This window comes from Urocampus carinirostris, chromosome 12 (assembly GCF_059441175.1).
Source record: "Urocampus carinirostris isolate Australia breed hairy pipefish chromosome 12, RoL_Ucar_1.0, whole genome shotgun sequence".
Classification (NCBI taxonomy): domain Eukaryota; kingdom Metazoa; phylum Chordata; class Actinopteri; order Syngnathiformes; family Syngnathidae; genus Urocampus; species Urocampus carinirostris.
The window spans coordinates 14870930-14884348 of NC_142360.1; the positions used below are offsets into that span (position 1 = coordinate 14870930).

Below are 13419 nucleotides of genomic sequence, written 5' to 3' on the forward strand. Positions count from 1 at the left end.
GGTCGACGGTTATATTTACCTTTGGTGACAAGAAAGCGCATGCACTGTATAGGAAGTTTAAAAAATGGGAGTGTGTTTGGGTGGCTTTGAGCTAGAGTATATAAAAAGGACAGTTTTACCTCCAAGTCGGGTGTAGCACTTGGCAGACATCAAAGGCCGACCTGCACCATGAAGAACTGCCTCCTTTTTTCACTGTTGTTGGCTTTGGGCCAGTTACACGTCCTAGTGGCATTGACTGACCAAGACGGCATGATGGCGGAATCTTGTATAGACGCTTTGGTTATGGGTGCTGCCGACGAAGCTCTACGCAAGATAAACGAGGACCGGCAGGAAGGTTATGTCTTCAGCCTCCATCGCTTGTCCAACGCGCACTCCACCAAGCATGTGAGTCTCTCGAGGAGCAAATGTGTTTATGTATTTTTTTTTATCTACTATTTATGTTAAGTTGCACATTTCTGTATACCTTTTAAAATTAAATAGCATGATCTTGTTTGTGTTTAATGCTCACAGGGAGAAACGGGTATCGTATTTTACCTGACACTGGATGTGGTGGAGACCAACTGCAGTGTGCTAAGCAAGAAGGACTCAAAGGACTGTGAGGCTCGTCCCACAGAAAAAACACCCGTCAGTAGCAAGACGTACATTATATGCATTTAAACAGAAGGTTTTCTTTTGTCTTTGATTGGCTAAATTTAAATAGTATTGGTGGTGCCACAATGTAATAGATTGTTAGATTTGTAAGAGAATTTGCAATCAAAGGGCGATTTCTTTCAGGTATACGGCCAGTGCAAATCAGTGATCTACATGAACAGAGTGCACAGGGTTGTCCGTCTCTACAAGTATGACTGTGTCATCAGACCAGGTAGATGCCTGATATTATGAGTGGTAAACTCGCATTAACGTTTTGATTCAACCTGGATTATTTCCACCCCCAAATGATTTAAGCTTATTAAGAAAGTTATGTATGTACCACCTAAAGGCTTTGGGAAACAACCAGGACAGAAGCTTTAAAAATACTACATGAAAGGGGAAAGGCTACAAATTTTGTTTTGTTTTTTATTGTTGCTTCACCTCAAATTGCAAAATTCTTATTAAATAACTGCTGTGAAATGTTTAAAAAGAAAAAAATCTGAAACCTTATAGGCATATTAACAGTCAGTCTAAAGCCAAGTTTTGGTTAAACAAAGCGCACGACTTGTACAATGGCTTACTTGCTGTTCTGCATCTCTCTCTTTCTTTTAATCTCTCTCTCTCTCATCTCTCTTGCCCTCTCTCTCTCTATATATCTCTCTCTCTCACTCTCTCTCTCTCTCTCTCTCTCTCTCTCTCTCTCTCTCTCTCTCTCTCTCTCTCTCTCTCTCTCTCTCTCTCTCTCTCTCTGTGTGCCTTTATGTATTCTACATTATAAAATCATTCAGGGAATGTTGACCAGGTATGTGGTTTGCAAACATGCTGCAGCTGCATTTAGGATTTAATTACATTTTTACTAGGATTGAAATTACTTGCATTTCTTTTATTTCAGGCAGTTACATTCCTTGTGAACACATGTAAATAAAACGTTTACAATAACAATATATATAAATATAGAGAGAGAGCCACAGGGTAGGTTTATTTGGACTTTTATTCAGTGCTTGTGAGAAGTATGCTTGTAAACCCAGGGTTGTTCTATTTCTCTCTTTCTCTGTTTTTTTTTCCATTTAGTGCCAACAGAAAGAGTGTCCAAACTGTGCCCTGACTGTCAGTCTTTAATCAGTTTGGATAACGCTGAAATTCAGAAAACTGTCTCGGAATCGCTGAAGAAGTTCAATAACGAGAGTGGCTTGGCCAATCAGTTTGCTCTGCTGAAGGTCAACCGAGCAACTGCAGGGGTAAGGTTGAAGCTTCCCTAGAGTTACCTTGTGTAATACATTGCAGCTACGAATGTAATTTTTTTTCATCGTACAGTACTTGTAATCATGACTTTCTCACCATACCATTTAGACCCAGTATATGGGATCAATGGGCAATATTTAAAAAGTTAGATCAGTGTTTCTTTAAATGAGTCCAGGGGGAAAGTGTTATCTTTTCTACTGCTGGTTACCCAAGAACATGAAAAGGAAGAACAAAAATATTTTTTTTTCAAAGGAAGGAAGTACTCTGTTCTCTCATTTTGTGCATTTTGCATAACTCTAGATTGTAGTCCAGTATTGTAAAGCAACTACCACAGAAGAACTTAAAATTAGATACTCTTCATTTTAATTTAACAGTTTCAAAGGTTTTCCACACACTGTTGAATGTCATCATTTTACCAATTTCTTTTTAATCTAGATGGCTATGGGGATGTCTTACCATGCCGAGTACACAATCCAGGAGACAACCTGCAGCAAGAACCAACAAACAGGAGCAGGCAACGACTGTCCACTCATGGAGTGCGAGTTTTCTGTGAGTCAAACTATGAATCCTTTGCAGGAAAAAGAAGAATTACGTAGGCTGGATTTCATTTGGGGAGTGTGTTTGCCATGTCCTTGTGTGGGCTTTTTTTCAGAGTACCTCCACATCCCCAATTAAATTTAAATGAATTGAAGACAGTCCAAAATTCAGAATCATTTTTGTATGTGCTATCCAATTCTTAAAACATCGCCACCACCCAACACAAAGCCTATGAAAGGTGCGGATGGGATTGTTTATTTATTTTTTTCTCCATTTAGCACAAAGGTTTCTGTAAGGCCTCCCACTACCACACACCCGCTAGTGATAGCGAGTTCAGCGTAGACTGTGAGATTTTCGAACCTGAGGTAAGGCCACAAAACTTTCTTTGCTTATCAAACAATCATGTTTTATTTAATGGCTTTGATGTTGTATCATGCATTAGATTAGCATACTTTTAGTTTACCAAACTGCTTTCCTGTTTGTACATGTTTCCTTAGCACCTGTCTAAAATATAGCAGCTTTAGAGCATAAATTTAAATCTGAATCTTCGGGTCAAAGCTGAAATTTTGAAGTTATACAGTAGTCATTAATTCACTGGAAGCCCATTTACATGTGTTTTTATGTCTTTATTCATGGATTACTCTGAATGAGTTTAGACACTTAATGAAATGTTGAATATGCATTGCAAAATAAAGGTCCCCGTCAGAGGATTTTACACATGTTTTCAATTTTATAATTTATTACACATCTAGTCGATAAATATACAAATAAATATAAAGCTTAATATGATTGATATTTTCTCGTATAGCAGACTTCAGACATGTTTGCTCATCCTCTGGAATGTTTTTCTAATTCTACTGAAAAACAAGTTTTATAATATCATGTTTTTGAAAAATTCTTCCTGAAAAGTAACTAAATTGCCTGATACTACAGACGGCAGGTCTGCTGGTTTTACAAAATATGTTTATGATTTTACTCAATAAATGTGTATTTATAACATTCAAAACTAACTCAAAAAGTAATATCGTTAAAATGGGAAAGATTAGCATGCTAATTTCGTGAATTATTTCTATGACTTTTATTTGAAAATTTAAAATAAAATCGATAAATACATTTTGCTGCAAAATCAAAAACATTCAGCATTTCTTTGCTTATAGAAGTAAAACATAGAATTCTTAAAATGATAACAAAAATATCTGCCATGACTGAAAACTCTGCTCCTTTAAATTGTTTTTCAAATTTTACTCAATAATTAAGTGAAAATATATAAAAATGTAAAATACAATCAAGAAAATAGTTTTTCTGCAAAATTAAAAACAGGCAATTATTTTTAAATGAGGCCAGATTTTTTTTCTTTCAGAAGTAAAGAATATAATTCCTAAAAAAGTAAGAAAGATATCTGTCATAACGGAAACATTTGCTTCTTTAAATGTACTTTTCTAATGTAACTCAATAATTAAGTAATGCAGTGGTTAGCACATTTGCCTATCACTTTAAACGGGAAACATATGTTGGCCTGGAGAGAGATAAGCGTCACCAGGCTGTACTTGCCCCTACGACCCTAGTAATTAAAGGATCCAACCAACCAACCATATAGTATAGTATAGTATAGTATAGTATAGTATAGTATAGTATAGTATAGTATAGTATAGTATAGTATAGTATAGTATAGTATAGTATAGCATAGCATAGCATAGCATACCATAGCAGAGAATAGTATAGTATAGCATAGCATAGCATAGCATAGCATAGTACCCAAGAGCCTAGCGAGGATAAGCGGTGCTGCAAATGGATAGATGGAGTAGAGTAGAGTAGAGTAGAGTAGAGGCAGTTTCTTCTGAAGCTTCAGCTTTAGCCTACCCCTTCAGCATATGTTTATGTCTTATATCATTGTATTATACAGCTGATTTGGTGCAAATAGTTCGTTGTTTGTTTTTGTTAATTAGTGGTTGCTCCTCCACAATAAACAAAAACGATAGATACTTGAAGTCAGCACACTCATCTAACCATAAATAACACTTTCTTTCTTAAATTTATTGTAACTATTTGTTCACAGTTTAAAAATACCATTGCTCCTTTTTCTCCCTAGGCTGCTGAACGAGAGAAGAAATTGCATCTTCTGGGCGACGGGACAGACCACAGTCACAACGACACCCATACCCATGACAACAGCCACCACGAGCCGCACGCTGTAGACGCATCGCACACCCATGACCACGTGCACGATCACGTCAAGAGCCACGCGCACCACGAGCAGAACGCCAGGCATGCCCAAGACAGCGACCACCACCACACGCACGACCACCACAGTGGAAGTGCTCACCGACACGCCCACGATCACTCCCATGACCACGGGCACGATCACGACCACGTGCACGCTCACCACGCCAAGGCGCACAACCACAGCGGAGACTCGCCCAACCACCACCATGACTACAAGCACCCGGAAGGAACGCACACGCACGAACACGACCACGAAATGGCCCTCGACCACGACCACAAGCACGCTCACTTACACAAGCACGAACATCACCATCACCACCACGCGCACGAGCACGAGACCACCCCCCACGACCACCCAGAGGGCACCGTGAGGATGTTGCCCGCCATGGACAAGCCCGTAACCATGCCGGCCTTCCCTGACACGCCAGCAGGCGATGTGGGAGTTGTGCTGCCGCTTGTTCCCGATCCACAGATCCCAGGCGAGATGCAACCAGTCATCCAGCCCTTCCCCGTTTCACTTTCAGTGAAATGTGCCCCACCCAAGAAAGGCCAAACACTGGTGGAGGAACTCTTTGAAGAAGACCTCATGTTCAAGCCGTCCGCCTAAGGTGGTGCAACTGTGCACATTACAGACTCCAACATTTTGAAACCTCCTCAGCTGTTCTGTTCTTGACATCGAAACTTGGATGCTTTATTTTTAAACAATAAATGCTAAAAAAAGGTTCACTGTTGAAAAGGTCTGATAAGATGGATGGATTGATGTATGTGTGTGTGCAACGGGACCCAGGTGGACGGGCTAGGTCCAGCTGATGTTACACATTTGTTTTCAATATTTTTTTTGTTGTTGTTTTACCTCAGCTGCAAAACAGATCATAAATGTCAGTCTCATACGACACAATTTAATTGTTGGCATTAAGGTTAATTTATTGAGCAAGTCTCACTAAATCACGTTAGATCTCTTTACCATCTAAATATAAAATAACATTGCCATCGATTGGTACTATTCAAGAATCAATTAACAAATCACCATAACTGTACCTTCCAAAACAACACACCTCATGTTATTTGGTATCAAAATATACAAATTAACATTACAATACACTCTTAACCCAGCCCAGCATAACATAGCATACCTCACACAAGGCCCTATTTGATGCTTATGCTAATGGGTGACTCACTCTTACCATTTCAGTTTATGTAAAGTTTACAAACATCACAAACAACCTTTACACACATATTTTCACATATCATCATCCCCACAGTAAGTGTGTTCCCAGTATATACATATCACGTGCAAAATAGATGACTTGGCCTAAGCACCCTTCTCTTACCTGTGAGACATTCCCATCTACTGGTAATATACTGGTACTTCTCTTACCCTTTATCCTAAACAAAACTCAATACCCTAAAAAAAAAAAAAAAAAAAAACTTCCCCTAGCAGTCATAAATGGATTACAAGACATGAATCCCAAAATGTAACATTTTTACTAGTCAGCAACCCTTGTTGCGCCATATGTGTGTATGTATGGACGTATGTATGGACGTATGTATGTATGTATGTATGTATGTATGTATGTATGTATGTATGTATGTATGTATGTATGTATGTATGTATGTATGTACGTACAGTATGTACGTATGTATGTACGTGTGTACGTACGTCCGTACGGATGGATGATAGATAAATGAATGTAGAGCCTTTTTTTAATCAGAAAAAAAAGTTTAAAAATCCATAAGATTAGAAATACATCGACTCATAGGACAGATGCGCAAATAACCAAATAACAAGTGATGTATCATTCAAAGATTCCATAAAAATACCAAGACGGAATGAGAGTTGCAAAGGTGCTTTTATATTCCAAATGTAAATTTGATTCTCCTGATTTGGTTGTTTATAGATTCTTTTGATACTTTCTTAAAAACAAATTTTATTACTTCTTAAATATAAGATATTAATACAACATAAGGCGGCACGGCAGCGCAGTGCTTTGTGCGTTCGTGGCACAGTTCTGAGGTCATGGGTTCAAATCCAGCTACCAGCCTTCCTGTGCGGAGTTTGCATGTTCTCCCTGTGCTTGTGTGGGTTTCCTCTGGGCACTCTGGTTTCCTCCCACATTCCAAAAACATGCATGTCAGGTTGATTGGCCAGTCCGAATTGTCCCTAGGTTTGAATGAGCGAGTGAATTTTCTGTCTCTGTGTGCCCTGCGACTGGCTGGCAACCAGTTCAGGGTGTCCCCTGCCCACTGCCCGAAGATAGCTGGGATGGGCTCCAGCACCCCCGCGACCCTACTGAGGATAAGCTGTGCAGATAATGGATAGATGGATGGATGAATACAACATACTCTTTAAACATATTATTGATAAGATATTGATACTGTATATCAGAGATTTACAGAATATAATTCGACATAAATATTTTAGCAAAAACAGCGAATGAAACACAATGAACCTGCTCTTTTCCGGACAAAAAACAGTTCTTAATCCCTTTCTTATGTAAATAGTTAAACCCAAAACCACTGGAATGTTCGCTGGTTTAGGCAGCACTGCCCTGACCTTTCCTTAATGTTTAAAGGTGTGCGTGCTAACAAGACTCTAATCCCCCTTGTAACATAATTTAAAAAGAAAATGCCCAAAAAAGACACAATTTTGACACATTTTGTGGTCTGCAGAGTGGCCATTTAAATTGAAATAAAAATAATAGGGTTAAATTATAGTAGGAATAATTGTATAGCTGTATATAATAAAGACCAAGCACAGTCTTCTAATTAAGCTTATCTAATGTTATCACAATGCCGTTGCTCATTTTATAGCGTACGCATGAGATAACTTTGACTGGGTTATAGTTTTCATGCTTTGAGAGACAAAGTCTGTATACTTGACATGCACTCTGACCCTTTCGTCAGATCATGTTCCTGTTTACACACTTCGCAGTCAGAAGACAAAAGTCCACAGTCAGCCTAATGCATCGGCACTCAAAGGGAAAACAAATCAAGTAAAAACAGATGGGTTCATTTACAATGAAAACTTGTCAAAAGTACACAATAACACACTCCAGTTAAAGGACAGTTTTCAGAAATTGTTATTTGAGGATGAGAACACACCTGTGGTTGCTGTGTCGGGCTGTTCTGTGAAAAGGACTAGAAAGCCTGGGAATTGAGGCTGTAAACAATTTTGCAACACTGTGGATGTATTCATAACTGTATGACAATATTTAAACATGATGTGTGCTCAGCTTTGTCTTGCAGGCTGGATCAATTCTTTCGGTGGGCCTGACTTGGCCTGTGCGCCATATTTTTTACATTGCTTCTGTAAAGCAAGTAAATCGAAAGTTTTTGATGTGTTAAGCATCTCATCTTAATCAAAGTTCATGTTCTTAACACTGGTCCCAACATTTAATACAAAAAGCAGATATACTTCAAAATCATTAAATCAATCGTTTAAATACTTGTTTTTATCCTTTTTTTTGTCACTTTCCAGGCTGCATAAGTTTTCCCCTGTTAAAAACTGTAGTTGAAATGAATTCATTTCTTGTTTTGATTTACTTTCTCTCACAAATGCACAGTTCATAAACAGTACGAGAGATTAAATATGAGCGAAAGAAAAAATGTTGAGGGGAGGCTAACCTCAATAATTTTTTTATAATCAAATCTTACATGCCGAATCCCAATTTAATTGGAACTTCCAAAAATACCCTTATCCCTCCAGCTGATGCACATTTGTTGTGACAGTATTTCAATAGTCTGCCCTCCGTGAGAATGTGGCCCCTAAGCTAAAATGAGTGTAACACCATGCTATCAGCAAAAGCCGAGAGCCACAACGTTTATTTTGTGTAGTTTAAGTTTTATCCAGAAGATGTCAGTCTAAGATTTCAAAAGTACTTTATATTTTCTGCACATTACTAAGACAAACTCCAATTATCTTTTCTTTGTTTGTATTTAAATATACCATGAAACGTTTATTGAGTTATTTTCATTACACTTTTATGGTTGGTTACAACTCTACATGATAATTTGCATTATAACTGTCTCTTCGAGTATTAATTGTTAAAAAATCGAGACTCATTCAAATAATCAATACCCAATTTTAAAAGTACACAATACGGCTAATTATGTTGAAAATGGCAAGAAAAGTACCGGCCGGTTATCACATTTCCCCACATAATTGATATGGCCACAGAGAGAGCCTGTGGATATGATTTAGAGAAACAAAAATTATATTTGCAATATATTGGGTAGGAATTGTTTTTTTTGGGTGGGGTGTACAAATTAAATAGTGCCATAAAAATCCCCACATACCCACATTAAAACATAAACCTCAGCAAATAATGTGTTACTTTTCACAGCTAAACAGTAAAGCTGTCACATCTTGTGAAGAAGACTCCAATATTTTGCCACGTGAAGCCCTCAGCAGTGGATTAAAGGGAGCGCTTAAACCATTTCTGAAGCCACAGTGTGAAAATGAATTATTGCTGCTCCACTTCTTCTTTCTTTCATGGTAGGGACCACCTTGAGGGGAGTTCTGCATCTTAACTCCCAGGGTGACACAGATGGGCTCCTTCAGATAATAGCATTATCAAACGATTGCAGCTCTCCTAACGCAGAATCTAATAATGTTTAACTCACTTCATACCATGACTGTGTCGTACCGCCAAAGTAAAAATATCTGCACTCAATCTCGATGTTTAAAAAAAAGAGATATTTAAATCCCAAAAGTCACAGCTAAATGGAAAATGAATACACACATTTAAAAATCTCAACATTTTCCTCGTTGATTTCATCGAAGCTTTTTTGATGATGTCTCTGTTTAAGGCAAAGCCCCTCCATGCTGCAAATCTGTTTTTTCACTCTCCCATTCAAGAGAGCCTTTCGGAATCATCAGAGCAAGTAAGGTCGAGTCTCAAAAGCCCTCTAGCAAAACACTGGTCTGATTGCATGTGACTAAGCAACAAAACTTATCTCACTTCAAGTAACACTGAATCACTTCTTCCGAGTATTGTTAGCTGATCCCACTCTTAACCAGGTTGACCAGAGGTAGGCAGGACTGTAACAAACTGTTCTCAGATACTTAAGGCCACCGGTGTCAAACACATTAGGTCTTTGATGAGTAATATTTGGCCAGCCATTCAATGTTTGACGATCACAAAACAACACCATATTGTGTAGACTGACATACCCTTCCGTTCAAAAGTTTGGGTGACCCAGACAATAATGTGTTTTTCATGAAGAGTCACACTTTTTTCTCAAATGGGTTGTAAAATAAATAGAAGGTTAGAAGGTTCTCATCTCATCTCTTTAGCTGCATCGCTTATCCTCAGTAGGGTTGCGGGGGTGCTGGAGCCCATCCCAGCAATCATCGGGCAGTGGGCAGGGGACACCCTGAACTGGTTGCCAGCCAATCGCAGGGCACACAGGGACAAACAACTCGCTCGCTCATTCACACCTAGGGACAATTTGGACCGGCCAATCCACCTGAAATGCATGTCTTTGGAATGTGGGAGGAAACCAGAGTGCCCAGAGGAAACCCACGCAAGCACGGGGAGAACATACAAACTCCGCACAGGAGGTCCGGTAGATGGATTTGAACCCACACAGGAGGTTCCCAAGACCTTAGAACTGTGCACTGCGCCACCGTGCTGCCCGGTTCGAAGGTTAGAAATGGCTATTTGTATAGTCAAGTAATGGTTATTTGGATAACCCCTAATAACAAGGAGTCTCAAAGGGCTGCACGGACCACAGATTATTTCAAACCACAGACTATTAAGACACCTGCTCTAAAACCTACATGAGGGCAAGGAAAAACTGAAAAACCTCAACATGAGGAAAATGAAAAAACCTTGAAAAGGGACCGCACATGAGGTCATCCCCCTTCCATGATCAGGCTGCAATGTATGTTGTATCAACAATTAATTCACAGATATTGTCAAGAGGAAATATCGGTATTTCATAAGCTGTAGGAGTGTGTTCAAGGCTAGATTCAAACAGTTCCACTGAGGTTGCAGATCATGCTTTTTATTTAAAACAACAACAAAAAAATCTGTCTGGAAAATTTTATCTGATCCCAAACTCTTGAATTGTAGGGTACAGGATCAAAAGTGGAGCTGTGAGCGCTAACCATTGCCAGCAATTAAGGCAATTGGAAAGAAGAAAAATGTTTTTTTGTTGTTGTTGAATTTTGATAAGTGCCATGTTTTTCTAAGCATCAATATTCACGATGCAAACCGATAGTGATATAAGCTGCATTAAAGTCGCCATCTAACAATCTGGTAACAGAAATTATGCATCCATCCATCCATTGTCTGCACCGCTTATTACTAGGGTTGCCCATCCCAGCTGCCTGGAAGAAACCCATGCAAGCACAGGGAGAACATGCAAACTCCTCACAAGAAGACTGGATTTGAACCCATGACCTCAGAATAGTGCTGCTGACGCACTAACCGCTCAGCCGTCGTTCCGCTACCATAAACTAATGAAAGTTAAATAACAATTAAAAAATATAGGGAATCTATTTTGGGGGGATTTTATGGTGTTGTTTTTTCTAATTGTCATTTTTGCAGACGGAATGTATTGCTATGTAGTACGTAGTAACGATATGGATGATCCGATCAATAAATATGTATTAGTATTGGTATCAGTTTGATCAATTTAGTATTGAGGATGTGCAATTTGTAGTTATTAGATTGTTTTTTTTCTTGATCCTTAAATATTTTCTATTGGTTAGTATGTTGAAATCCTAAACATGTAAACAGTAACGTTGTCATGATTGCTGATTCAGGGCACCTGTGACTGCCCAATTGGCGCCAACAGCCCTGAGCGCTGATTGGTTCAAAGACTCTTTTTAAACCCCCGGCTTCCAAGCGGAAGCTGTCAGACCGTTTGCGAACCTATGCTCCCAGCTAGGCAAGCGCCATACCTTTCGACATTTTCCTGCCCTGTTTTCTCCTACCTGATACCTGTTGTCGACCTGTTTCTCGACCCGTTTCTGCCCAGCTCTTCCATCACGACCATCGACTTGTTATGCCGAGAAATGCATCCTTGCCGAGATTACTCGCTACTACAACCACTTTTACCTCGTTTTATCTCACTTTTATATCACTTTTAGGGAATTTAATGGCGAACATATAACCAAAACCACTTCGTCTTGCATTTGTTGGGAATGTAATACAACTTAAACCATTCCGTCTTTGTATTTGTTGTGAATGTAATCGAACGGTAATGCACGCCGTATACAAATCACTTTTGAGCAGGTAACATGTTTATTTTTCCTTTTTCTATTCAAATCGCTCGTATTGAAACTGTTATGCTCTCTACCGTAAAGCTTATTTCTGCATAATAAGCTTTACGGTAGAGTGCATAACAGTTCTCAAAAGTGATTTATATACGGTGTGCATTACCGTTCGATTACGTTCACAACAAAAACAAAGACGGAATGGTTTAAGTTGTATTACATTCCCAACAAATGCAAGACGAAGTGGATTTGGTTATATGTTCGCCATTACATTCCCTAAAAGTGATATAAAAGTGAGATAAAACGAGCTAAAAGTGGTTGTAGTAGCGAGGGGATGCAAATCTCGAAAGGGATGCATTTCTCGGCATAACACCGGGCTGTAGAAATCATAACCGCTCAAGACACAGTCCAGTGAAGATCAAGATTTCAAGCTATGGCACCGAAGAAGCCAATATGTTATTATTGTGATAGTTTTTCATTTTTATTTTATTATCTTGTTATGAAATGAAAATAAATGTCAAGAAATAAAAATGGATTAAGACGAGGTCACTACGGTGACGGAGATCCATGTTCACCCCTTGACGTTTCGAGCACAACTGACGTGTGCTCGGCAAATCGCGCTGTATATACGCGGAGAAAGGCGTTTGACCGTCACACGCGTAACACACTAATTTCACATAATAACACAGCGATACAGGCGCAGAACATGCTATGACCGTGCTCCACCCACGATTACCCGCTGAAATTTCGCGTCCTACCCACGTGTAACCACGCCCTGGCCGCGGCCATAGCACGTCGTTCCGCGTCATTACCTCGTTTGTACCACGTGTGCCGCCCGCGGTTAACACGTGGTCTAAAGTTTTGAGCAGCGCAAAACTTTTTCGCGCGGCCAACCGCGTGTGAATTTCCGACCGCGAGTAAAGCACTGCTGTATCTCGTCTATATGGCGATCTCAAAGCGTCCAACAGCGTCTGCTTCACGAGCAGAAATTTCTGGCCGTGATTCAGCCTCGATACGCCCGTGAAAGGCTGTGTGACCGGGCCCTAAAGTTTTGCGCTGCCAACCGCGTGTGAATTTCCGACCGCGTGTAAAGCACTGCCGTCTCTCGTCTGTATGGCGATCTCGAAGCGTTCAATAGCGTCCGCTTCACAGGCAGAAATTTCTGGCCGTGATTCAGCCTCGATACAGACGCAAACGGCTGTGTGACCGGGCCCTTAGAAAAAAGGTGAGAAGCTTAGTCATCCAACTCTGTGTAGAGCCACTGCTCCTCTGCATTGAGAGGAGTCAGTTGAGGTGGCTCAGGCCGCGACCAAACCCTGGATAAGCAGAAGATAATGGATGGATGGATGTTTATTTAAAGTTACAGTAATTTTAATTTTAAGTGTAGGAGCTTTAGTATCGTAAACTGTCTCGTCTCCGCCACTAATCCCCCACCCTCCCTCTCCCGCACCGCACATGCACATCTTGTATGGCTGTCAGTACACAAACAGATGGTAGACCCAAACGCGCAATATTTTCACACCAAGCTTTATTCACGGAAGCAGGGCAGTCGGGATAACGGG

General features: G+C 39.9%; 2 protein-coding genes across 2 annotated transcripts in view; one reads left to right on the plus strand and one right to left on the minus strand.

Annotated features, from left to right (window-relative positions):
• Positions 1-13419, minus strand: part of LOC148355034 (regulator of G protein signaling 4-like) — a 171650-nt gene that overhangs the window by 19355 nt on the left and 138876 nt on the right. The gene's annotated exons all lie outside the window — the stretch shown is intronic.
• LOC148355035 (uncharacterized) lies at positions 100-5356 on the plus strand. The gene is made up of 7 exons (XM_088350343.1): positions 100-384; positions 511-624; positions 775-862; positions 1702-1868; positions 2308-2421; positions 2688-2774; positions 4499-5356. The coding sequence occupies exons 1-7, from the start codon at positions 169-171 to the stop codon at positions 5237-5239; spliced, it is 1527 nt and encodes a 508-aa protein (XP_088206469.1). The 5' UTR covers positions 100-168; the 3' UTR covers positions 5240-5356.